General features: G+C 37.0%; 2 protein-coding genes across 2 annotated transcripts; one reads left to right on the top strand and one right to left on the bottom strand.

The window, feature by feature from the left end:
• Positions 1 to 1,181: 1,181 nt before the first annotated feature.
• Positions 1,182 to 5,010, bottom strand: LOC121961484 (THAP domain-containing protein 5-like). Its single transcript, XM_042511486.1, has 3 exons — positions 4,846 to 5,010; positions 3,967 to 4,153; positions 1,182 to 3,740 (listed from the first exon to the last, which is right to left on the bottom strand). The coding sequence occupies exons 1-3, from the start codon at positions 4,929 to 4,931 to the stop codon at positions 2,985 to 2,987; spliced, it is 1,029 nt and encodes a 342-aa protein (XP_042367420.1). The 5' UTR covers positions 4,932 to 5,010; the 3' UTR covers positions 1,182 to 2,984.
• A 1,155-nt stretch (positions 5,011 to 6,165) lies between these two features.
• Positions 6,166 to 9,286, top strand: LOC121961291 (dnaJ homolog subfamily B member 9-like). Its single transcript, XM_042511218.1, has 3 exons — positions 6,166 to 6,250; positions 6,559 to 6,800; positions 7,823 to 9,286. The coding sequence occupies exons 2-3, from the start codon at positions 6,584 to 6,586 to the stop codon at positions 8,284 to 8,286; spliced, it is 681 nt and encodes a 226-aa protein (XP_042367152.1). The 5' UTR covers positions 6,166 to 6,250; positions 6,559 to 6,583; the 3' UTR covers positions 8,287 to 9,286.
• The last annotated feature ends 15,296 nt before the right edge of the window (positions 9,287 to 24,582 follow it).

The following is a 24,582-nucleotide window of genomic DNA, read 5'->3' as shown; positions in this document are numbered from 1 at the left end:
CAATGTAGCCTCTCCCCTTCCTACCTCTCAATCACATTAAAGACCATTGCATTCTCCCAGAACCATCATCATGCCATCATTGTGACTGCCCTTTTAGCCTTATTAAAGTCTTGAGTGACGTGATGCTTGCTAGTTACGAGCATAACAGGTGTTATTTAAGCAATTCATTGCTATTGTCACCACAGGTGTGGGATAAAAATACATTGATCACAGTCCACTCCCTGTGCCCAGACCTGCTACGGTGCAAAGACAGCCTATGGCGCATTTCTTTCTGGAAAACTGCTTCAAACAGAATTAGATATCTCATTTGGAAAAATACTATGATGACTAATTCAGAGCCTGAGGGTGGGAAAGTGGGAGATAAATCCTGCCGCTGGTTCATGTTTATGTCATTGTGGGGGTTTAAAACAATCACCAGGGACATAGTGGACACAAACACAGCCCCCTGAGAAGCACATGCTGTTAGAAACACCTTTACAACGTGCTCTTTTCTACCTCAGAATTGATTCATTAGTTTTTCTGTGAAACAGAATATTTTAGACTTGCGGGATATTGCAGAGAATGACAGGCCGGTGATTGCTCGTGATTCAAGAACACTGAAGTCAGGGTCATTACAAGTATGAATGGTGTTTTTTGTGTAGTGGAAAGAATTGAATATCAACAGAAAGCTGTAGCTGTTTCAATCATGTGCTGCTTCGCTCTCAAAATGATCATTTGTATGTTAATTACTAACTACATGTTACCTTGAATCCGTGAAGAAAACTTGAATGTCCCAGTGAAGCAGTTACAGCTTACAATCATGTCTGTGAAAGCATGGATGCGTCATGCACATAATAGCACCGAAGATCTATACGATCTGGAGTATCAAAATTAGTTTCACCAATGCAGTATCTGACCAAATGTCTCCCCTTTTGTTCTTGAGTTATGGCGTTGAGTAACGGCCAGTAAAGGATTTCTGTAAAACATTATGATATCACAGTGAAGCTGAACTTTTTAATATGTAAGAGCATAACTTCATCCTTTTATTTTATTCAAGGTAATATGCAATCAGTAACTGATATACAAATTATCATTTAGTGGGTGATGTTTTGGGGGTTTTTTTTGTGTTTTTTTTTTTTAAATAAATAACTTTTGCCAGTTGTATATCAAGATATTAAAAAGGGTTCAGGCATGATTCATGGTGAGCCATTAACAATGTATTGATCAGGTTTTCATTGACAAGATTTCCAAACTTTCCATGATTTTTCAAGGATCCATAACGAATTTCAATGACCGTTCACAGAATTGTACATTCAAACATTAAAATGTGAAAAACATCATTATAACAAGAAACAATGTTATTACCTGATACTGATCTGTTTTTTTTTTTTATTCTGGCATGGCAGCACTACCCTTACAAAAAATATTTAAGAAAATTACTGAAACAACTATTTGCATTACACACAAGAAAATTCCATGAATTTTCCAAATCTTTCAATGATTTTTACTAATTCCATTAATATAATTATCCATGCCGTGAAAATTGGGAAATTCCATGACTTTTCCTGGTTCTCAATGACTGTGTATTGATCACAACAAAGATACAATCATGCAAAAACTGTAAACGTGACAAAAAATCTCAGATATGTATCAGAAATGCATAGCAATAAGTGGCTAAAAACCAATGCTTTAGTGACGCTCTGAAATGATATGCCACCATGTGGACAAAAACAGATAATAAGACACACGATGGGCCCCCGCCCTTCTCACAGCAGGCATTTTTAATTGTCATAGCAAGAAAAGCACAGGTTTTACTAATAACATTAACAACAGCTCTGCTCTATTTAAGTGCTCTAGTGGAAGTGACGGCGAGGCAGCATGCAGAATACCAGACAGGAAATCAAAGCAGTTAAATTGAATTCAGCCATCATTACTTTGATAAGTTATACCTGTGTGTTTCCTACTGTGACAAGTCAAAATGTCCTTCACGGAGAAGGAATATTGAAAGCAATGTTGTGGTAGCCTGATGAGACCATCCTGATCACATGAGCTCAACACTCTGTTTCTCTTCCTGTCCCAGTCTAGACTTTATGCACCGTGAACAATTTCAATGCACCACAGTCTAGTCCGGCCAATCACCGTTTCGGTCTGTGGCTGAATACATAGGCAGCCAATTTAGGGACCGCTTTATGGTGGATGATGTAGCATGCAGGCTTTGAAAACATAAACGGCAGCCTGCACAGCAACAAGTGTTAACTCTCACATTAGCAGAGTAAACAGCTGATAAGTGAAGTTAAATCAGTGATAGAGTTGATAAAAAAAAACAAGAGGATGCATTTGTGGTATTTCTTGAAGAAAATTACATTTTTTCCTTTTGTCTGAATGGATTTGCCCAAATCTTGATTTACTAACTGGCTCTGTTGGTGGTGAGAAAAATGCACATATACAAATAATTGCTAATAATCGCTAATTGCTGTGACGGAGGAGCAGATAGAAGGGGCTGCAAAGCTGAGGATCACGACCATGCAGATGCCAAAATATACTTGCATGCCAGTGTATCGCAAAAACCTTGTGGGGATTGTTATTGACTAGGTCACATGCAAAGGGTACATATATAAAAATGGTATTTTATGACTGTTACTGTCTAACTGATGATATATTTGTACAGTAGAGGAGCGAGCGGACGCTAATGCTAACATCAGGATTGGCTGAAGGTGTTTGTCTGTCAACGAGAGTAACACCCGCCCACTGAAATGGTTCGGGTTGGCAGAAAATCCAGAGAAACACAATGTTGAGCTCACGTCATCAGGATGGTCTTACCTGGCTAATGTTGCGGAGCACTGAGTACCAATAGAGTCTCACAAGACCCAATTTGTGCCGCTGTGCTTTATGTATGGGAGCATGTGCAACATGTTAGCAAAAGTGACTCAATGGCAACAATTAAAATCCATTACACAAGTTTACAATTCAATTTCAGAGTCCATATCGTGTAATTATTTTCAAAATCAAAGCAACATGGATGATATATAATCTTCTAAAATTTTCTGCTTCTCTTTAAAAACAGCTCCGTCTCTCTTCAGGATTGCCACCTCAGTCTCCAGAGCGCGGATTTTGGCCACAGTGTTCTCCTCCCTGCGATCCAGTTCCAAGATCTTTGCATGCAAACTCAGGATCTTACTCCAAAGCTGATCTTTGTCTGTGTCCGGTCTGCAGTACGAGTGCTCGTAAACAGAAATGTGCTCTCCGTCACTGGGTCCCCTCTCCTCCAAAAAACAGCCCGTGGGTTCGTCTTTGACTGTCTCCACAGGGACGAAGCTAAAAGTCTGGCCCAGTGCTGCTTGGAGGGCAGCTGCATCCGCATTTTCCTCTCCATCCAAAAAAGAGCCCAACGACTCACAGCACAACACAGTCACAATGGAGTCAGTCTGCTCTTCAGACGGCGGCTCACCTCGTGGGGACAGTGTGAGGCAGGACGCTGCTGTCACTCCACTGTCACCTGGTAACTCACAAGCAGCGGTCTGTCTCTCTAAGAGATCAGAATGACAGGAAATGCCACTTTCTGACACCAGAGGTGATTGAAATATCTCTGTGTGTTCGCCAGCGATGCTGTTTGTTGTGCTTGGCTGGACCTTTTTGCACGTTCTGCTCAAAATGAGCGGCCTCTTGTTGAGAGGAGAGTCAAATCCAGTCGACTCAGTGTCTAAAGTCCTGGGTTTGGCCTTTGGGCTTCTTTTAAAGGTGGTAACTTTGGTGTCTCCATCCTAAGGTAAAAGAAAGTAAAGTCTGGTTAATCACAAGCAACACAAAAGATCACAGAGTGAATAAGAAGCTTGTTTCACGGCAATAAATCAGTGATAAACCTCAAAATTTTAAGTATTTTCTGCAACTGAAAGTGCGCTCTTCCTTTTTTTTCCTCCTTGTTGGATTGATTGATCCATATTAGACCGGTGATGGATGTTTAGACAGGAAAACAAGAAAGATACATACATCCTCAGTGGAGGGAAATATGGTTGGGATGGCTGTGTTCTTCAGGTAGCGGATGCCCCAGCGAATATCGAAGCAGTCCTCTGTAAAATGCTCGCTGCACAAGTACTGATGTCGACTCGGGGTCCACTCCTCCCGCTTCATGTTGTCCACCCATTTCTGCAGCCTGGATGTGTCTTGCAAGGGAAACCTTTGAGGGGAGCAAGGAAAACATACAGTAAAAGGCTGATTTTAAACTTTTCATGGTTTCAGCACCAGTTGAATGTTGCATCATTAACATAATTATCGTTGCTCTGCATTCACTCCAGCACTGCTTCAAAAATGACAACCTTATTTATCATCACTTATTTATCATCAATATTCTATTCATGACGCCCACCCCCCTTTAGGACTGTCCCTGCAGTAAACACTCATCTTGGAACGACAGCCTTCAAATATTTTGCCCCATTGTCTGAAATAATTTACAGTGCAGACTGACACTTTACATATTGATGCGACAATTAAAAAATGTGATTAGAGGTGCTACTGATTTATGGTGGGATTGTGTAAAATGATATGCTTGTATTTTTATTAAATTTTATACCCATGCCGAGGATGTTTTAGAATTTTATCATTATATTATGTTATCCACATTATCATTATTATATTTTTAAATGAGATCTTGGTCCTGTTTGTATAAAGTATATATCAGTCAGTAACATTATAAACAGGTATCCTTACACACATTACTCTTCTGATTTAAACATTCATTTCAACATATCACCGTCTCTATGACTAATATAATCTTCGCATAAGACACTATATAAAACAGAAAAGAAGCACCTGCAGCTGCACCACACAAACACTTAAAGTCAGAGAGCAGAGAGAAAACAGTCAACATACGGGTAAAAACTAATTCTCTTGTTGTCTTGTCTCGATGCACTTCCCCCGCGGTTTCTGCAAACTTTCACAGCACAGTATCGCGGCATATCTGCTGCGAAACTGCATGAAAACGCTTCACACAGACACGTTTGTTGTTAAAATGTTTTGAAAACACAAAACCAGCTCGAAAACTGTCACTTCCGGGTTGGAGTTCTCAGCGGAGATGACGTTTGGGCTGCTGTGTTTATTGATCAAGATAATTATCGTCCCATCTCGCGTCTACATTTTTAATATTGGAATTATTTTGTGGACGATATGGTACGAAGGAAGGCCTCACTGTACATGTTAACCTGTATACTGTCTTAATCAAGGGTCTGTCTATTAAAGTAGGTTTGCTGGTAAAATGTAAGATGATTGGAGATAGATTCATTTCAGTATTATTTGTGTGAGCAGTTTGACAATCTGTGCATGAATGTGAAATCTGTAAATATATCTTCCAACAGTATCAACTTCCACAGACACACATTAACTCCCCAAATTTTTGTACAAATATAATAAAAAGATCTGCAAATACACAAACAAATTCCAAAAATATGAAAAGAAGACTCGTGTGCATAAAATGCAAATCCGAAAGCATAGAATTGAGACTCACAAATAGAAAATGGATTCACAAATACCAAAGTTTAAATGTGAGGAAGATGTTCACAAGTGTTTTTAATTTAGTTGTAAATTAATTTGTTGTATTCACAGATTTGCATTTTATTTTTTGACTTTGTTTGTGTATTTATATATTCGTTTTTTTATTTGCAAAACGTTTTGTGAGTTTCCAAAAATAATCCAGAAACTGTCTCTTTGATTATTAGAATTATATTTGCAAAATAAGTCACATAATTTAAAAAAAAAAAAAAAAAAAATTGCGCTAATTTTCCAGCAATTTTCTTGTAAGCTTTTACCAATAGGTTGCTAAGTTTTGGGTCATTTTATCATTTCAGGTTTTTAAACACTCAAATAAAGTATGGATGTCTGTTCATGTTTAATTTAAACATTCATCACCTATTTTAAGCAAAAAGTAAACATATGAACTAAATCATATAACATACTGGGTTAAAAACATGATTAGGTCTTACAAGTCAATCGAAACGCCAAAATGACATAGAAAAGCAAAGCCGGAAGTAGACGAAGATCACCCTCTCGCTTCTGTTATGTCCTTTTCCAGACAATCCCCACTCTCCACGTGCGCACTGTTTCCACCAATCACAGCGAAGTACGTCACTGTGCTCAGAAACGGACCAATGGCGTTGCGAGTCGTGGTGTTACCGCTCAGGAATGCAGCTCGTCAACAACTGCTAGCTTTCGTTTCGCATCAGCTGGAGCTTGTTGGAGGCTGTTTGACGTGTCCTGCGGCTGTTTTCGACCCTCTCTCCAGGTAATACCTCTTTTTCCAACACGCAAGAACATTATTTGTCGTCAGTATTTCATCTGTAACAGCGACCAAAAACCCCTGAGTGTTATTAACAAGCTTTTTTGGCGGCAGAGTCGGTTAAAGTTTACCAAAACAGTGAGTTAACGCCTTTTTGTTGAAACCAGGTAACGTCAGTGCACCGATAACGCAATTCAGCTTACATTGTGGCTGTTTTTAAGAATACTTAGACGTTTTAAACCGTATTTAAAAGTCTGTCAGTGTGTGTCAGGGGTGTGTGAAACGCTAACCGAGCTGTCAAACTCTCTTCACAGCCGCAAAGGAGCCGAAACCAGCAGTATGGCCACAGCGCAGTCGGTGTTGCTGCTAGCGGTTCATGTCCTGCTCATCTCAGAGTTCATCCTGGCCAAGAGGGACTACTACGACATACTGGGGGTGCCCAGAGATGCCTCTGAGCGCATGATCAAGAAAGCCTTCCACAAGCTGGCCCTCAAGTACCATCCGGACCGAAACAAGGGCCCAGACGCCGAAGCCAAGTTCAGGGAGATAGCAGAGGGTAAGTCTGTGCGGAATGTGGGGCAATGGGTAAACAGGTCTTTAAAAGTAAAATATATTTATATAATAAGTAGCCTACATGGAGAAATGTCAGTGGTTAAATAACATATCAAAGTCAAAGTCAGATTTATTTGTCAGTTTCTTCACATGTACTTGACATACAAAGGAATCGAAATTACGTTTCTCACTATCCCATGATATCAGACAGGACAGGGCAAACAGTAAAGTGCACAGGCACAACAGAGTTAAAAATAGAATTAAAGAATTAAAAATATAGTCTCTATAACAAAACAAAAGAAAAAAAAAACAAAAAACAAGAGCAAAAATAGTAATGAGTGCAGTAGAGAGAAAACAGATAAACAGAATGTAAACAGCAGAATAAATAGTGCAGAAACAGAATAATCAGTAAATAAACAGTGTAAACAGTGTAGTGCAAAAAAGAATAACCAGTATATAAACTGTGTAAACAAAAACATTGTAGCAGCTGTGGGGGTTATTGCACAAATGAGAGGTAGACAATATTTGTATAGTTGTTTTTTTTCCAGATTCTAGTTTATTGCCAAGTAGATTTCCACATAAAATGAGTTTTCTCTGTGTTTGTGCATATCAATTCAGCAAGCTTGGGATCCTAGTGCCACAGGAGGCAAACATTTGCTGCTTTCATGCCTCTTAAATGTGAGGAATATATGTATGACAAAAGCATCAGTTTGACTGGCTTTGAACTGAGATTTTAGGATTGTTGGTATGATAAAATGTGTCATTTGAGGATGCCACCTTGCGCCCTGGGAAATTAAACTGGGCATGTTAAGATTTTTATCTATTTATTTTTTTATTTTATTGACTAAGCAATCAATTGAGAAAATAAATGGCAGGTTATTTAATAGTGAAAATAATCATTAGATCAGCTGCCTCTTTATTCTTGGCTTTATTCAAGATTTACTGTAAAATATTCAGAGACTTCAGAGCAGCAGTCTCCAAACAACCAACACAATGACTGACAAAACGCGTCTTTGTCTCGACCAGCATATGAGACGTTATCAGATGATAAGAGGAGGCGGGAGTATGACCAGTTTGGCCATGGCCCGTCACCAGGAGAGGGCCACGGAGGAAGTGGAGGCGGCTATAATTTCCACCAGCACTACCAGTCCTTCAACTTTGATGACATTTTCAAAGACTTTGACACTTTTGGACAGCAACACCAGCACCACTTTCACTCCCACGGTCAACAAACCCACCAAAAGAGACACTTTGACGGCCACTTCCAGGCCCACCGGGAGTCCATGAACAGACAGAGGAGGCAGTTTCAGCAGGGAGGCTTCGGAGGAGGACTCTTTGACGACATGTTTGAGGACTTGGAGAAGATGTTCTCCTTTAACGCACACGGTTCCAGGACTGATAGCAGATTCCACGGCTCGGGGAAGCAGCACTGCAGGACAGTGACTCAGCGGAGGGGTAACATGGTAACCACCTTTACTGACTGCTCCTGAGACAGAGAGGGCAGCCACTTAGGACACTGCTGGGTTTTGAGGTTGTGGTTTTGGAATTTAATGCTAATTTATCACTTGGTGGAATAAGGATTGGTTTGTGTGGCTTTTGTAGTTTTCTGTATGTAATTTCCTGCAGGAACAAATATCCAAGATGGCCTGATAAAAGGCTGCTTCCAAGCAATAACTCACTCTTATTATTGCTTATAGCACAGTCCATAATTTAGCTTTCAAGGTTCATTATGTTTACCCGTAATGGTACAATCTATGAGACTCAGGTATGGCCTAACAGTGACAGATAATTTCAATCAAAAAAATACTTAATACTTTATTTTTAGAGCAACAAGGCAATAAAAAAAACAGTAATTCTGCAGCTATCCAGGCCATACTATTATCATGCTCTCTGCAGCGTTTCACTAATGCAAAACCAGGCTCATCAAGTGTACTCTGCACTTGTACAATTAATTGGTTTTCATTCGTTAGTTAAAGATTGGCAAAAAATATCTTTCCTTTTTTGAATTTATAGCACTTGGAGCTTTCCATCCTGAGATGTGTGCAAGATGGCCATTATCAACTGTTACCTCGTTTTTAGTTTCTTCCTACAGAGTCGCATCTACCTTCACTGGATCAGTGCAGGAAATCAACGTCAGTCCCATGACAAATGCTGGTAGCCACATGCAGAATTTGTGTAATCTGTTAGCTGTTTTGTAATCAGTTGCTTTGATTGTTAAAAAAAAAAAAAAAAAAAAAAAACTGCGGTCATCTACCAGTAAAGCTGAACGGGCTGAAAAGTTTCCTGAACTGATCTTAATGTGCAATATTAAGCACCTTTGCTCTTCATGTTGCCTATCTGTCATAGACAGTGCTGTTTTGATGACATTGTCTTATGTCTGCACTTTGTGTGTGTGTGAGTGTGTGTAAGTGTGTGTGCACACTGAGAGTGGCCTGAATGTTGACTGGTTGCATAATGTTTTAAGACTGAATAAAAAGTTTCAATAGCAAATTTCTGCATATCATGCTAAACAACAAAAAGTGTGAGAAATATGTTAAACATAAATAATGCAGCAACATTCTCCTAAATTTTTATCAATTTTTGTGGTGAAGGTAGACACTTCACACTGCATGAACTGTGTCCGAAATGTGTCTAAGAGAGAAAAAAAAAGAAAACACTAATGTTAACAGACAGTGGTAGAAGAGGTACCCATGTCAGTGAAAGTAGCAACAGTGTAAAATACTCTGTTACAAGTAAAAGTCCTGCATTCAAAAGTATTAAGTGCAAAAATATAAGCATCAAAATATACTCAAAGTAGCCTACCGGATATAAAACTCAGCTTACTCATCATGCAGAATGGCCCATCTGTTTAATTACTTTATGTACTACTGGGTACTCAAATGTATGTCACAATTATTAGTTGATTTATATTTTGTATTGATTTTCTAAATCCACAGAGTAATTACAGCTGTAAAGTCAATGGAATGCAGTAAAAAGTGTAATATTTACAGTAGTGAAAGAAGTATTTAGATCCGTCTCAAGTAAAAGTACACTACCAACCTGTGAAAACACCCAGTCTCCAGTAAAAGTTTTGCAATGAAAATGGCACATAATTAATAGTAAATATAATTGGGAAAATGTACATGAAGTATTAAAAACTGTCGTATACAATGTAGAAAAAAACTATTTTTAACCCTCAAATTTATTGTAAAAAAATGGCAAAAAATCTTAAAATTATTTTAAAAATATACAAAAAGTCAAACTTATAAAAATAGAAAAAACAGCTAAAACTAAAAAAAATCCCAAACCCAAAATTGTTAAAATAAAATAGAAAAACACCCCCAAACTCAAAATATTTAAAAAAAAAAAAAAACCCATATTAGTAACCCAAATTACAAACAAAATTAAGAACAACCCTCGAAACTCAAAATCATTTAAAAAATGGAAAAGACTTAAATGTTTCCCAAAATATTTGGCAGTTAATTTTCTGTGAATTCATAACAATACATCATGTTTAATAAACTCCTCTTGTGCTTTTTTTAATGCAAAATTAATCATTTGTAAAGTAAACTGTGACTCAAGCTTTCAGATATATGTAGTGAAGTAAAAAGTACAATATTTCCTCTGATATGTAGTGGCGTAAATATAAAGTATCTTGAAAAAAAGTGTACTTATTTACATTTCAGCACTGAATATTCTGCACCTGTAAATCAAAAAAATGAGCATCGTTTTAGCTGTTCAACCTGGAGACAAAAGGCGAAGTGGCGCATGGGTGACATCTAGCGTCAGCTTTAGGAAGTCTTTTTTTTAATGGTTGATGATGTCACTAACTTAACAGGTGAATATGAATATAAAATGAGTGTATTTACATAGGCTACTTTTTATTTTTATTTTTTGTATTTTATTTTTTCACATATGGTGTCTTGAAAAAAAAAAGTCCACGTGAATGGGACATTTAAGTACTAGTACTATCATAAAGAAAGACGCAAAAATTAAATAATTAAAAACAAACAAAATTTTGCATCATGGTCACAATACAGCGCATCGGCTCGTTTATTTGAAACTGGCGCAAGAAAAACTTTAAAAGTCTGTTGTTTATTTGTTTGTTTGGAAACGCCGGTGAGACGTTATCACGTGTTCTTCGAGCGTCCTGTCTGATAATCGAACATTTCGACCAGACTGCTGCAAAACGAGCCCGAAAACCCAAAAACTCACTTTTTCTCGACGACTTTTCTGGCAGAGAAAAATTCAGAGACGTTTCCCCTCGAAGCTCGGAAGACCTGCTGTCGGCGACATCGAGAATTCACTCATGGAAGACGTAAGATTTTATCACTTTTTGAAACCCCTGTTGTTTTTCATGCATTTTACCAAAGCGCAGATGTAGGCTACATAATTTCAAACCTGGCAACATTTTCCGTTTGCAGTGTGCATTAATCAGATTGGAGTTAGTTTAAAATAAATATTGTTACCAAGTTTTAATGAGTAAATTAAAGCTGCATTCAAGTTAAATACCAAGCTTCAGTTATTTGTTGAGCAATAATGCCATAGCATGCTTAAAATGTAGGAAAAAAATGCCAATATGGACATTTCTATATAGACAATAGAGCTTAAAATTGACATATTTTTAAATGAAGCCAGGCGTAAATTTTTGCTTTGTAAAAGCTGCATTTTTGCATATATATAGTCTGCTGTCTGACTTTGAGAGAAAGATATCTGTTGTTGGTAAACAATCATAACAGAGTTAAACTTGGAGGTGAGTTATTGCATTGTGGTAATGCAATGTGATGATTTTTCATTATGGTGTGAGAGTCCATGGTATGTAAACATAATGTGAAACAGTGGTCTGATGGTTGTATTTGGGGTTTTTTTTCATAAGGATGAGCAAATTCAGTGGTTCCTGGTCCCTGCTCGGGCAGATGCCATGCTGCCCCACAGCCCACAGCCAGACCTCGAGGGGGTCCAGCCATCAAAACCCCGGCGTGGCTCTCCAGCTGGCTCCTCACCTGGTGCATCACATGGCACGGATCCTGGTCTATCACCTGCCATGAGTCCCGGTCCTTCGTCTGGCCCTGATCCTGGCCCCTCTTCTGATATGGACAGTCCCTCCCCACATGGCACTGACTCTCAGTTTGAGTCTCAAGTGATGTCCATCTTCGTCCAAAGACTGTAAGTAGGCCAAAGACATCAAACGTTTGACACATTTTTATAAAAACATCAAAGACACAGAAGGACCATATGATCTAATCTTGTCTAACACTGAGCAAAAAATAACATCTCTTGCTGGTAAACAACAGATATTATTTTTTTGGTAAACAATCATAACAGAGGGTGTTAAAAATGTAACAATGCAGCCAAACCTAAGTTGTCGACTCTACATGAATGAAATTTAATTTGTGTTATTCTCCACCTGCACTACGTATCCTGCAGACGCTGCATGATGTATTATTGCACTGAGGCGCTGAAAGTATTGACGCAACACACGATGTGATGACTTTAGTCATGATATTATACCAGTCCATGTTATGTTACCGTGATGTGAACTGTGTCTGAAGGTTTTATTTGTTTTACCTCCAGAAGAAGAAGCGCTACACCTGGACCAAGGTCTTTGTGTGAGGCCCAACCAGCCCAACAGCCAGAGACCTGTCTTCAAGAGGGTCACGGCATGGAGTGGCCCACCAACTGGAACTGACGGTGGCCCCTCGCTGGTTACTGAACCCGGCTCCGTACCTGTCATGGACCCTGACCCCTCATGTGGCCCGAGACAACAGAGAAAGACAGTATGTAGGACAAGGACTCCACAGAGTCTGTACATCACACATTTGACACATTAAAAAAAAAGAAAAGATCACAGATATGGAAGCAAAGAACAAACATTCATATTGCCCAAAACATAAACCTTAAGGTTGAGGATTTTTTTCTTATTTTGCACTATAAATATTAGATACATTGAAAAGCCATCACATTAAGAGAACGCAAAGTGTGACGTTAATTCTACTACTGAAGAGATTTGATGATCGCTAAAATTAAGTAGGGGAAAAAAGTATATAGATCCATATTGGTTATTGGCCAGATGAGTTGCAATATCAGATATCTGCAAAAACCCAATACAGTGCATTGTGTTAACATGTTGTGAAGCAGTGGTCTGATGGTTTTATTTGTTTTAATCTCCAGAACAAGAAGAGCTACACCTAAACCAAGGTCTATGTTCCAGACCTGGAGCGGCCCAACGGTCAGTGCCCCATCTTCAAGAGGGTCCATACCGGGGTCCCATCCACCTCCCAGAGTGACTCACCACCTGGTTTTGATCCTGAACCATCTCCTGCGAGGGATCCAGGTCCGTCACCTGCCATGAGTCCACAGAAAGTAAACTTTGCTCATGTTGAAAAGAAGAATGCGTGTTTTTGGTAAACAGTCTTTAGTGATGGTGTTATAAACTGCAACTATAAACTGACGGTTGTGGTGTTTTTACTTTCAGGTTGAACAGCGCTACAAGTGGACACGTTTCCTTGCTCCAAAACCTGACCGGCCCGACAGCCCAAAGCTTTTCCTGCGGATGGTCCAGGCATCGGCCTCCGAGTGCGGCTCACCATCTGGCTCAGACGCTCAGACTGCGACTGCAAATCTGACTGTGATGCATCAAGTCCGCAAGGAAACACTGTAAGCAGGTGAAGGACTCCACCGAGTCCTTACATCACACATTTGAAACATTTTCTTATAATACATAAAAAGAATTGAAACTAACAAACAACCTAATTCTGATCTAGTCTAGTCTTTTGTTTACCATTATGAAAAAATTAAAGAAAAGATGGCGTTATAAACTGTAAGAATGTAACGTAATGTGGAGCAGTGCTCTGACAGTTGTGTGTGTTTTTACCTCCAGATGGACAAACGTGACACATGGACAGTGAACTGATTGAAAACACAAACCTGCGATGTGCCCACGGATTCTCCCGCGCAGGGTCACGGTCCCAATGACCCTTCGTGGTGACGACCCTGAGCCCAGTGACTCTTCCCCACTTCAGACAACAGTTTTGGGGATTGGCAAGACCTGGGACACCAGCTAAGGCGTCAGACACTAACCCCCTGGAAAGACCTGTAACACCGGGTCAGGCCTACGCCGACGCTCTCACTGTTGCTGACACAGACGAAGCTTTCCCCGAGAAAAGACCCGTGATACTGGAAGCAGTGCACCCAGAAAGTCCTGTGGCACCCAAAAGGTCTCGGCTGTTGGTGAGCGGGCCACAGCAGATGTGGACAAAGAGAGCGAAGCGCCTGTTAAAGATGAGAAATATGGGTGGCAGCAGGTGGGTTCAGAAAGCTGCTGCACCTGCGTGGAAGTCTGCAGGTCAGCGTTAAAGTCAGAGCCGAGAGGAGAAGAGAGGAAACGAGAGTCAGGAGTTGTGAGAAACCTGACATGAAAAGGTAAATATACTTTTATTGCTTGTTATTCCAGTTCTTGTAGTCATGAATACTTTATTTATCTGAGTTTTTAAAATTACAACAATTGTCTTCTATGTCCTTTAAAGCAAGGAGAGAAGAGAGGAGAAAGAGAGGAGAGGTAAATATCCATTTTTATGTCTTCACCCCGACCGATAACTGAGGCCACAGGCATTATTTTTTTCGGGTTTTTGTTTAATATCTTAAGAACGTCTCAAGATAATTTATTCAAATTTGACACAAACATTTACTTGGACTCAATGATTAGCTGATGAGATTTTGGTTGTCATGGGTCAAAGGTCAAGGTCCCTGTGGCCTTGTCCTTCTCATTCGTGTAAACACAATATCTCAGAAAACCTTGAGGGAATATTTTTGAATTGGCACAAATGTTCACTTGGACTCTGATGAGTTTAAGTAAAATTTGGTGATTAAAATTCAAGGCCACTGTGACCTTACATCGTCTCATTTTCGTGAACGCAATATCTGAAGATGGCCTTTAGGAAGTATTTTTTTCTTATATCTTTTTCTGATATGACATATTTTGATATTTTTCACCATACTGTACTATGGCGTTTTTGGGCATTTTTTCAACATGCAAAAATATTATGTTTTTGTTTGTTTTCAGTCATTTTTTTTCGACTTGCTATTCTATGTTGTTTTCAGCATTTTTTTGACGTCATATTTTAAATTTTTTCACCATACCATGTGATTTTTGGTCATTTTTTCTGAATGCTAAATTAAGACATTTTTGGACATTTTTTGGCTTTTATTTCCACATTGTATACTATGACGCATCTCTATAAGCCACTATATGTCATTTTCAGCCATTTTTGTGACATGTCAAAATTCCACATTTTTCGACATACTATACTATGATGTTTTTGGCTATTTTCTTGACATGCTAAATTATGAAGTTTTTGGGGCTTCTTTGGCCTTTGTTTCCACATTGTAAACCAAAACGCGTCTTTTCCAGCTATAATATGTAATTTTCAGCCATAGTGAAGTCTGACTTTTTTAGACATAGTATACTATTGCCATTTTCAGCCATTTTTGGGTCAATTTTTCGACATGCCAAATTATGGTGTTTTTGGCCCTTTTTGCATCTTTCTTTGCTATAGCATGTCTTGGAGGCGATTTAAACCAGTTTAATGTGGTTTTTCAGCTGTTTTTGGGACATGTCATTTTTTGACATTTTTGCCTTACTATAGCCTTGCTTTTTCGGTCATTTTTTTCACATGCCAAATTATGCTGTTTTTGTCCCTTTTTGCATCTTTCTATGCTATAGCTTGTCTTGAAAGGCTGTTAAAACTAGTTTAATGTGGTTTTCAGCTGTTTTTGGGACATGTCATATTTTGACATTTTTGCCTTACTATAGCCTTGCTTTTTCTGTCATTTTTTACACATGCCAAATGATGGTGTTTTTTTGTCCTTTTTTGCATCTTTCTTTGCTATGGCATGTTTTGGAAGGCTATTTAAAGTGCTTTAATGTGGTTTTCCCTGTTTTTGGGACATGTCATATTTTGACATTTTTGCCTTACTATAGCCTTGCTTTTTCGGTCATTTTTTTCACATGCCAAATTATGGTGTTTTTGTCCCTTTTTGCATCTTTCTATGCTATAGCTTGTCTTGAAAGGCTTTTAAAACTAGTTTAATGTGGTTTTCAGCTGTTTTTGGGACATGTCATATTTTGACATTTTTGCCTTACTATAGCCTTGCTTTTTCGGTCATTTTTTCCACATGCCAAATTATGGTGTTTTTGGTCCCTTTTTGAACCTTTCTATGCTATAGCTTGTCTTGAAAGGCTATTTAAACTAGTTTAATGTTTTTTCAGCTGTTTTTGGGACATGTCATATTTTGACATTTTTGCCTTACTATAGCCTTGCTTTTTCTGTCATTTTTTACACATGCCAATTATGGTGTTTTTGTCCCTTTTTGCAATCTTTCTATGCTATAGCTTGTCTTGGAAGGCTATTTAAACTAGTTTAATGTGGTTTTCAGCTGTTTTTGGGACATGTCATATTTTGACATTTTTGCCTTACTATAGCCTTGCTTTTTCGGTCATTTTTTTCACATGCCAAATGATGGTGTTTTTGTCCCTTTTTGCATCTTTCTTTGCTATGGCATGTCTTGAAAGGCTATTTAAAGTTGTTTAATGTGGTTTTCAGCTGTTTTTGGGACATGTCTTTTTTTGACATTTTTGCCTTACTATAGCCTTGCTTTTTCGGTCATTTTTTTCCACATGCCAAATTATGGTGTTTTTGGCCCTTTTTGAATCTTTCTTTGCTATAGCATGTCTTGGAAGGCTATTTAAACTAGTTTAATGTGGTTTTCAGCTGTTTTTGGGACATGTCATTTTTGACATTTTTGCCTTACTATAGCCCTTGCTTTTTCGGTCATTTTTTTTTCACATGCCAAATTATGTGTTTTTGGTCCCTTTTTGAACATCTTTCTATGCTATAGCTTGTCTTGAAAGGCTATTTAAACTAGTTTAATGTGGTTTTCAGCTGTTTTTGGGACATGTCATATTTTGACATTTTTGCCTTACTATAGCCTTGCTTTTTCTGTCATTTTTTTCACATGCCAAATTATGGTGTTTTTGTCCCTTTTTGCATCTTTCTATGCTATAGCTTGTCTTGGAAGGCTTTAAAACTAGTTTAATGTGGTTTTCAGCTGTTTTTGGGACATGTCATATTTTGACATTTTTGCCTTACTATAGCCTTGCTTTTTCGGTCATTTTTTTCCACATGCCAAAAATTATGTGTTTTTGTCCCTTTTTGCATCTTTCTATGCTATAGCATGTCTTGAAGGCTATTTAAACTAGTTTAATGTGGTTTTCAGCTGTTTTTGGGACATGTCATATTTTGACATTTTTGCCTTACTATAGCCTTGCTTTTTCGGTCATTTTTTTCACATGCCAAATTATGGTGTTTTTGTCCCTTTTTGCATCTTTCTATGCTATAGCTTGTCTTGAAAGGCTTTTAAAACTAGTTTAATGTGGTTTTCAGCTGTTTTTGGGACATGTCATATTTTGACATTTTTGCCTTACTATAGCCTTGCTTTTTCGGTCATTTTTTTCCACATGCCAAATTATGGTGTTTTTGGTCCTTTTTGAAACCTTTCTATGCTATAGCTTGTCTTGAAAGGCTATTTAAACTAGTTTAATGTGGTTTTCAGCTGTTTTTGGGACATGTCATTTTTTGACATTTTTGCCTTACTATAGCCTTGCTTTTTTCGGTCATTTTTTTACACATGCCAAATTATGGTGTTTTTTGTCCCTTTTTGCAACCTTTCTATGCTATAGCTTGTCTTGAAAGGCTATTTAAACTAGTTTAATGTGGTTTTCAGCTGTTTTTTGGGACATGTCATATTTTGACATTTTTGCCTTACTATAGCCTTGCTTTTTCGGTCATTTTTTTCACATGCCAAATTATGGTGTTTTTGTCCCTTTTTGCGTCTTTCTATGCTATAGCTTGTCTTGAAAGGCTATTTAAACTTGTTTAATGTGGTTTTCAGCTGTTTTTGGGACATGTTTTTTGACATTTTTGCCTTACTATAGCCTTGCTTTTTCGGTCATTTTTTTCACATGCCAAATTATGGTGTTTTTGTCCCTTTTTGCATCTTTCTTTGCTATGGCATGTCTTGAAAGGCTATTTTAAAGTTGTTTAATGTGGTTTTCAGCTGTTTTTGGGACATGTCATTTTTTGACATTTTTGCCTTACTATAGCCTTGCTTTTTCGGTCATTTTTTTCCACATGCCAAATTATGGTGTTTTTGTCCCTTTTTGAAATCTTTCTATGCTATAGCTTGTCTTGAAGGCTATTTAAACTAGTTTAATGTGGTTTTCAGCTGTTTTTGGGACATGTCATTTTTTGACATTTTTGCCTTACTATAGCCTTGCTTTTTCGGTCATTTTTTTCACATGCCAAATTATGGTGTTTTTGTCCCTTTTTGCATCTTTCTATGCTATAGCTTGTCTTGGAAGGCTATTTAAACTAGTTTAATGTGGTTTTCAGCTGTTTTTGGGACATGTCATATTTTGACATTTTTGCCTTACTATAGCCTTGCTTTTTCGGTCATTTTTTCACATGCCAAATTATGGTGTTTTTGTCCCTTTTTGCGTCTTTCTATGCTATATAGCTTGTCTTGAAAGGCTATTTAAAGTTGTTTAATGTGGTTTTCAGCTGTTTTTGGGACATGTCATTTTTTGACATTTTTGCCTTACTATAGCCTTGCTTTTTCGGTCATTTTTTTCCACATGCCAAATTATGGTGTTTTTGTCCCTTTTTGCATCTTTCTATGCTATAGCTTGTCTTGAAAGGCTATTTATTTAAAACTAGTTTAATGTGGTTTTCAGCTGTTTTTGGGACATGTCATATTTGCTTGACATTTTTGCCTTACTATAGCCTTGCTTTTTCGGTCATTTTTTTACACATGCCAAATTATGGTGTTTTTGTCCCTTTTTGCATCTTTCTTGCTATAGCATGTCTTGAAAGGCTATTTAAAAAGTTTAATGTGGTTTTCAGCTGTTTTTGGGACATGTCTTTTTTTGACATTTTTGCCTTACTATAGCCTTGCTTTTTCCGTCATTTTTTTCCACATGCCAAATTATGGTGTTTTTGTCCCTTTTTGCATCTTTCTTTGCTATAGCTTGTCTTGGAAGGCTATTTAAACTAGTTTAATGTGGTTTTCAGCTGTTTTTGGGACATGTCATTTTTGACATTTTTGCCTTACTATAGCCTTGCTTTTTCGGTCATTTTTTTTTCACATGCCAAATTATGGTGTTTTTGTCCCTTTTTGAAACTTTCTTGCTATGGCTTGTCTTGAAAGGCTTTTAAAACTAGTTTAATGTGGTTTTCAGCTGTTTTTGGGACATGTCATATTTTGACATTTTTGCCTTACTATAGCCTTGCTTTTTCGGTCATTTTTTTCACATGCCAAATTATGGTGTTTTTTGGCCCTTTTTGAAACTTTCTTTGCTATAGCATGTCTTGAAAGGCTTTTAAAACTAGTTTAATGTGGTTTTCAGCTGTTTTTGGGACATGTCATATTTTGACATTTTTGCCTTACTATAGCCTTGCTTTTTCGGTCATTTTTTTCACATGCCAAATTATGGTGTTTTTGTCCCTTTTTGCATCTTTCTATGCTATAGCTTGTTTCTTGAAAGGCTATTTAAACTAGTTTAATGTGGTTTTCAGCTGTTTTTGGGACATGTCATATTTTGACATTTTTGCCTTACTATAGCCTTGCTTTTTCGGTCATTTTTTTCCACATGCCAAATTATGGTGTTTTTGTCCCTTTTTGCATCTTTCTATGCTATAGCTTGTCTTGAAAGGCTTTTAAAACTAGTTTTAATGTGGTTTTCAGCTGTTTTTGGGACATGTCATGTCATATTTTGACATTTTTGCCTTACTATAGCCTTGCTTTTTCGGTCATTTTTTTCCACATGCCAAATTATGGTGTTTTTTGTCCCTTTTTGCATCTTTCTATGCTATAGCTTGTCTTGAAAGGCTTTTTAAAGTGTTTAATGTGGTTTTCAGCTGTTTTTGGGACATGTCATTTTTTGACATTTTTGCCTTACTATAGCCCTTGCTTTTTCGGTCATTTTTTTCACATGCCAAATTATGGTGTTTTTGGTCCCTTTTTGAACCTTTCTATGCTATAGCTTGTCTTGAAAGGCTATTTAAACTAGTTTAATGTGGTTTTCAGCTGTTTTTGGGACATGTCATATTTTGACATTTTTGCCTTACTATAGCCTTGCTTTTTCGGGTCATTTTTTTTTCACATGCCAAATTATGGTGTTTTTGTCCCTTTTTGAAACTTTCTATGCTATAGCTTGTCTTGGAAGGCTTTAAAACTAGTTTAATGTGGTTTTCAGCTGCTGTTTTTGGGACATGTCATATTTTGACATTTTTGCCTTACTATAGCCTTGCTTTTTCGGTCATTTTTTTCACATGCCAAATTATGGTGTTTTTGTCCCTTTTTGAATCTTTCTATGCTATAGCTTGTCTTGAAAGGCTATTTTAAACTAGTTTAATGTGGTTTTCAGCTGTTTTTTGGGTCATGTCATTTTTTGACATTTTTGCCTTACTATAGCCTTGCTTTTTCGGTCATTTTTTCCACATGCCAAATTATGGTGTTTTTGTCCCTTTTTGCATCTTTCTATGCTATAGCTTGTCTTGAAAGGCTATTTAAACTAGTTTAATGTGGTTTTCAGCTGTTTTTGGGACATGTCATTTTTTGACATTTTTGCCTTACTATAGCCTTGCTTTTTCGGTCATTTTTTTCACATGCCAAATTATGGTGTTTTTGTCCCTTTTTGCATCTTTCTTTGCTATAGCTTGTCTTGAAAGGCTATTTAAACTTGTTTAATGTGGTTTTTTCAGCTGTTTTTGGGACATGTCATTTTTTGACATTTTTGCCTTACTATAGCCTTGCTTTTTCGGTCATTTTTTTTCACATGCCAAATTATGGTGTTTTTTGTCCCTTTTTGCAAATCTTTCTATGCTATAGCTTGTCTTGAAAGGCTATTTAAACTAGTTTAATGTGGTTTTCAGCTGTTTTTGGGACATGTCATTTTTTGACATTTTTGCCTTACTATAGCCTTGCTTTTTCGGTCATTTTTTTCACATGCCAAATTATGGTGTTTTTGTCCCTTTTTGAACATCTTTCTATGCTATAGCTTGTCTTGAAAGGCTATTTAAAACCAGTTTAATGTGGTTTTCAGCTGTTTTTGGGACATGTCATATTTTGACATTTTTGCCTTACTATAGCCTTGCTTTTTCGGTCATTTTTTTCACATGCCAAATTATGGTGTTTTTGTCCCTTTTTTGCATCTTTCTATGCTATAGCTTGTCTTGAAGGCTATTTAACTAGTTTAATGTGGTTTTCAGCTGTTTTTGGGACATGTCATTTTTTTGACATTTTTGCCTTACTATAGCCTTGCTTTTTCGGTCATTTTTTTCACATGCCAAATTATGGTGTTTTTGTCCCTTTTTGATCTTTCTATGCTATAGCTTGTCTTGAAAGGCTATTTAAACTGTTTTTAATGTGGTTTTCAGCTGTTTTTGGGACATGTCATTTTTTGACATTTTTGCCTTACTATAGCCTTGCTTTTTCGGTCATTTTTTCCACATGCCAAATTATGGTGTTTTTGTCCCTTTTTGCATCTTTCTATGCTATAGCTTGTCTTGAAAGGCTATTTTAAACTAGTTTAATGTGGTTTTCAGCTGTTTTTTGGGACATGTCATTTTTTTGACATTTTTGCCTTACTATAGCCTTGCTTTTTCGGTCATTTTTTTCACATGCCAAATTATGGTGTTTTTGTCCCTTTTTGAAATCTTTCTATGCTATAGCTTGTCTTGGAAGGCTATTTAAAACTAGTTTAATGTGGTTTTCAGCTGTTTTTGGGACATGTCATTTTTTGACATTTTTGCCTTACTATAGCCTTGCTTTTTCGGTCATTTTTTTCACATGCCAAATTATGGTGTTTTTGTCCCTTTTTGCGTCTTTCTATGCTATAGCTTGTCTTGAAAGGCTATTTAAAGTTGTTTAATGTGGTTTTCAGCTGTTTTTGGACATGTCATTTTTTGACATTTTTGCCTTACTATAGCCTTGCTTTTTCGGTCATTTTTTTCACATGCCAAATTATGGTGTTTTTGTCCCTTTTTGAATCTTTCTATGCTATAGCTTGTCTTGAAAGGCTATTTAAAACTAGTTTAATGTGGTTTTCAGCTGTTTTTGGGACATGTCATATTTTGACATTTTTGCCTTACTATAGCCTTGCTTTTTCGGTCATTTTTTTACACATGCCAAATTATGGTGTTTTTTGTCCCTTTTTGCATCTTTCTTTGCTATAGCATGTCTTGGAAGGCTATTTAAACTAGTTTAATGTGGTTTTCAGCTGTTTTTGGGACATGTCATTTTTTGACATTTTTGCCTTACTATAGCCTTGCTTTTTCGGTCATTTTTTTCACATGCCAAATTATGGTGTTTTTGTCCCTTTTTGCATCTTTCTTTGCTATGGCATGTCTTGGAAGGCTATTTAAAGTGTTTAATGTGGTTTTCAGCTGTTTTTGGGACATGTCATATTTTGACATTTTTGCCTTACTATAGCCTTGCTTTTTCGGTCATTTTTTCCACATGCCAAATTATGGTGTTTTTGGTCCTTTTTGAACTTTCTTTCTATGCTATAGCTTGTCTTGAAAGGCTTTTTAAACTAGTTTATGTGGTTTTCAGCTGTTTTTTGGGACATGTCATATTTTGACATTTTTGCCTTACTATAGCCTTGCTTTTTCGGTCATTTTTTTCACATGCCAAATTATGCTGTTTTTGTCCCTTTTTGCACTTTCTTTGCTGCTATAGCTTGTCTTGAAAGGCTTTTAAAACTAGTTTAATGTGGTTTTCAGCTGTTTTTGGGACATGTCATATTTTGACATTTTTTGCCTTACTATAGCCTTGCTTTTTCGGTCATTTTTTTCACATGCCAAATTATGGTGTTTTTGTCCTTTTTGAACCTTTCTATGCTATAGCTTGTCTTGAAAGGCTATTTAAACTAGTTTAATGTGGTTTTCAGCTGTTTTTGGGACATGTCATTTTTGACATTTTTGCCTTACTATAGCCTTGCTTTTTCGGTCATTTTTTACACATGCCAAATTATGGTGTTTTTGTCCCTTTTTGAATCTTTCTATGCTATAGCTTGTCTTGAAAGGCTTTAAAACTAGTTTAATGTGGTTTTCAGCTGTTTTTGGGGACATGTCATATTTTGACATTTTTGCCTTACTATAGCCTTGCTTTTTCGGTCATTTTTTTCCACATGCCAAATGATGGTGTTTTTGTCCCTTTTTGCATCTTTCTTTGCTATAGGCATGTCTTGAAAGGCTATTTAAACTAGTTTAATGTGGTTTTCAGCTGTTTTTGGGACATGTCATTTTTTGACATTTTTGCCTTACTATAGCCTTGCTTTTTCGGTCATTTTTTTCACATGCCAAAATATGGTGTTTTTGTCCCTTTTTGAACCTTTCTATGCTATAGCTTGTCTTGAAAGGCTATTTAAACTAGTTTAATGTGGTTTTCAGCTGTTTTTGGGACATGTCATATTTTGACATTTTTGCCTTACTATAGCCTTGCTTTTTCGGTCATTTTTTTCACATGCCAAATTATGGTGTTTTTGTCCCTTTTTGCATCTTTCTATGCTATAGCTGTGTCTTGGAAGGCTATTTTAAAACTAGTTTAATGTGGTTTTCAGCTGTTTTTGGGACATGTCATATTTTGACATTTTTGCCTTACTATAGCCTTGCTTTTTCGGTCATTTTTTTCACATGCCAAATTATGGTGTTTTTGTCCCTTTTTGAAATCTTTCTATGCTATAGCATGTCTTGAAGGCTATTTAAACTAGTTTAATGTGGTTTTCAGCTGTTTTTGGGACATGTCATATTTTGACATTTTTGCCTTACTATAGCCTTGCTTTTTCGGTCATTTTTTTCACATGCCAAATTATGGTGTTTTTGTCCCTTTTTGCATCTTTCTATGCTATAGCTTGTCTTGAAAGGCTATTTAAACTAGTTTAATGTGGTTTTCAGCTGTTTTTGGGACATGTCATATTTTGACATTTTTGCCTTACTATAGCCTTGCTTTTTCGGTCATTTTTTCCACATGCCAAATTATGGTGTTTTTGGTCCCTTTTTGAAAATCTTTCTATGCTATAGCTTGTCTTGAAGGCTATTTAAACTAGTTTAATGTGGTTTTCAGCTGTTTTTGGGACATGTCATTTTTTGACATTTTTGCCTTACTATAGCCTTGCTTTTTCGGTCATTTTTTTCACATGCCAAATTATGGTGTTTTTGTCCCTTTTTGCAACCTTTCTATGCTATAGCTTGTCTTGAAAGGCTATTTAAACTAGTTTAATGTGGTTTTCAGCTGTTTTTGGGACATGTCATATTTTGACATTTTTGCCTTACTATAGCCTTGCTTTTTCGGTCATTTTTTTCACATGCCAAATTATGGTGTTTTTGTCCCTTTTTGCATCTTTCTATGCTATAGCTTGTCTTGAAAGGCTATTTAAAACTAGTTTAATGTGGTTTTCAGCTGTTTTTGGGACATGTCATATTTTGACATTTTTGCCTTACTATAGCCTTGCTTTTTTTCGGTCATTTTTTTCACATGCCAAATTATGGTGTTTTTGTCCCTTTTTGCATCTTTCTATGCTATAGCTTGTCTTGAAAGGCTATTTAAACTAGTTTAATGTGGTTTTCAGCTGTTTTTGGGACATGTCATATTTTGACATTTTTGCCTTACTATAGCCTTGCTTTTTCGGTCATTTTTTTCACATGCCAAATTATGGTGTTTTTGTCCCTTTTTGCATCTTCTTTGCT

The sequence above is a fragment of the Plectropomus leopardus genome, chromosome 22 (assembly GCF_008729295.1).
Source record: "Plectropomus leopardus isolate mb chromosome 22, YSFRI_Pleo_2.0, whole genome shotgun sequence".
In the NCBI taxonomy this organism is placed as follows: domain Eukaryota; kingdom Metazoa; phylum Chordata; class Actinopteri; order Perciformes; family Serranidae; genus Plectropomus; species Plectropomus leopardus.
The sequence above is the reverse complement of the archived record's forward strand: the minus strand, read 5'-3'. Positions and strand labels throughout refer to the sequence as shown.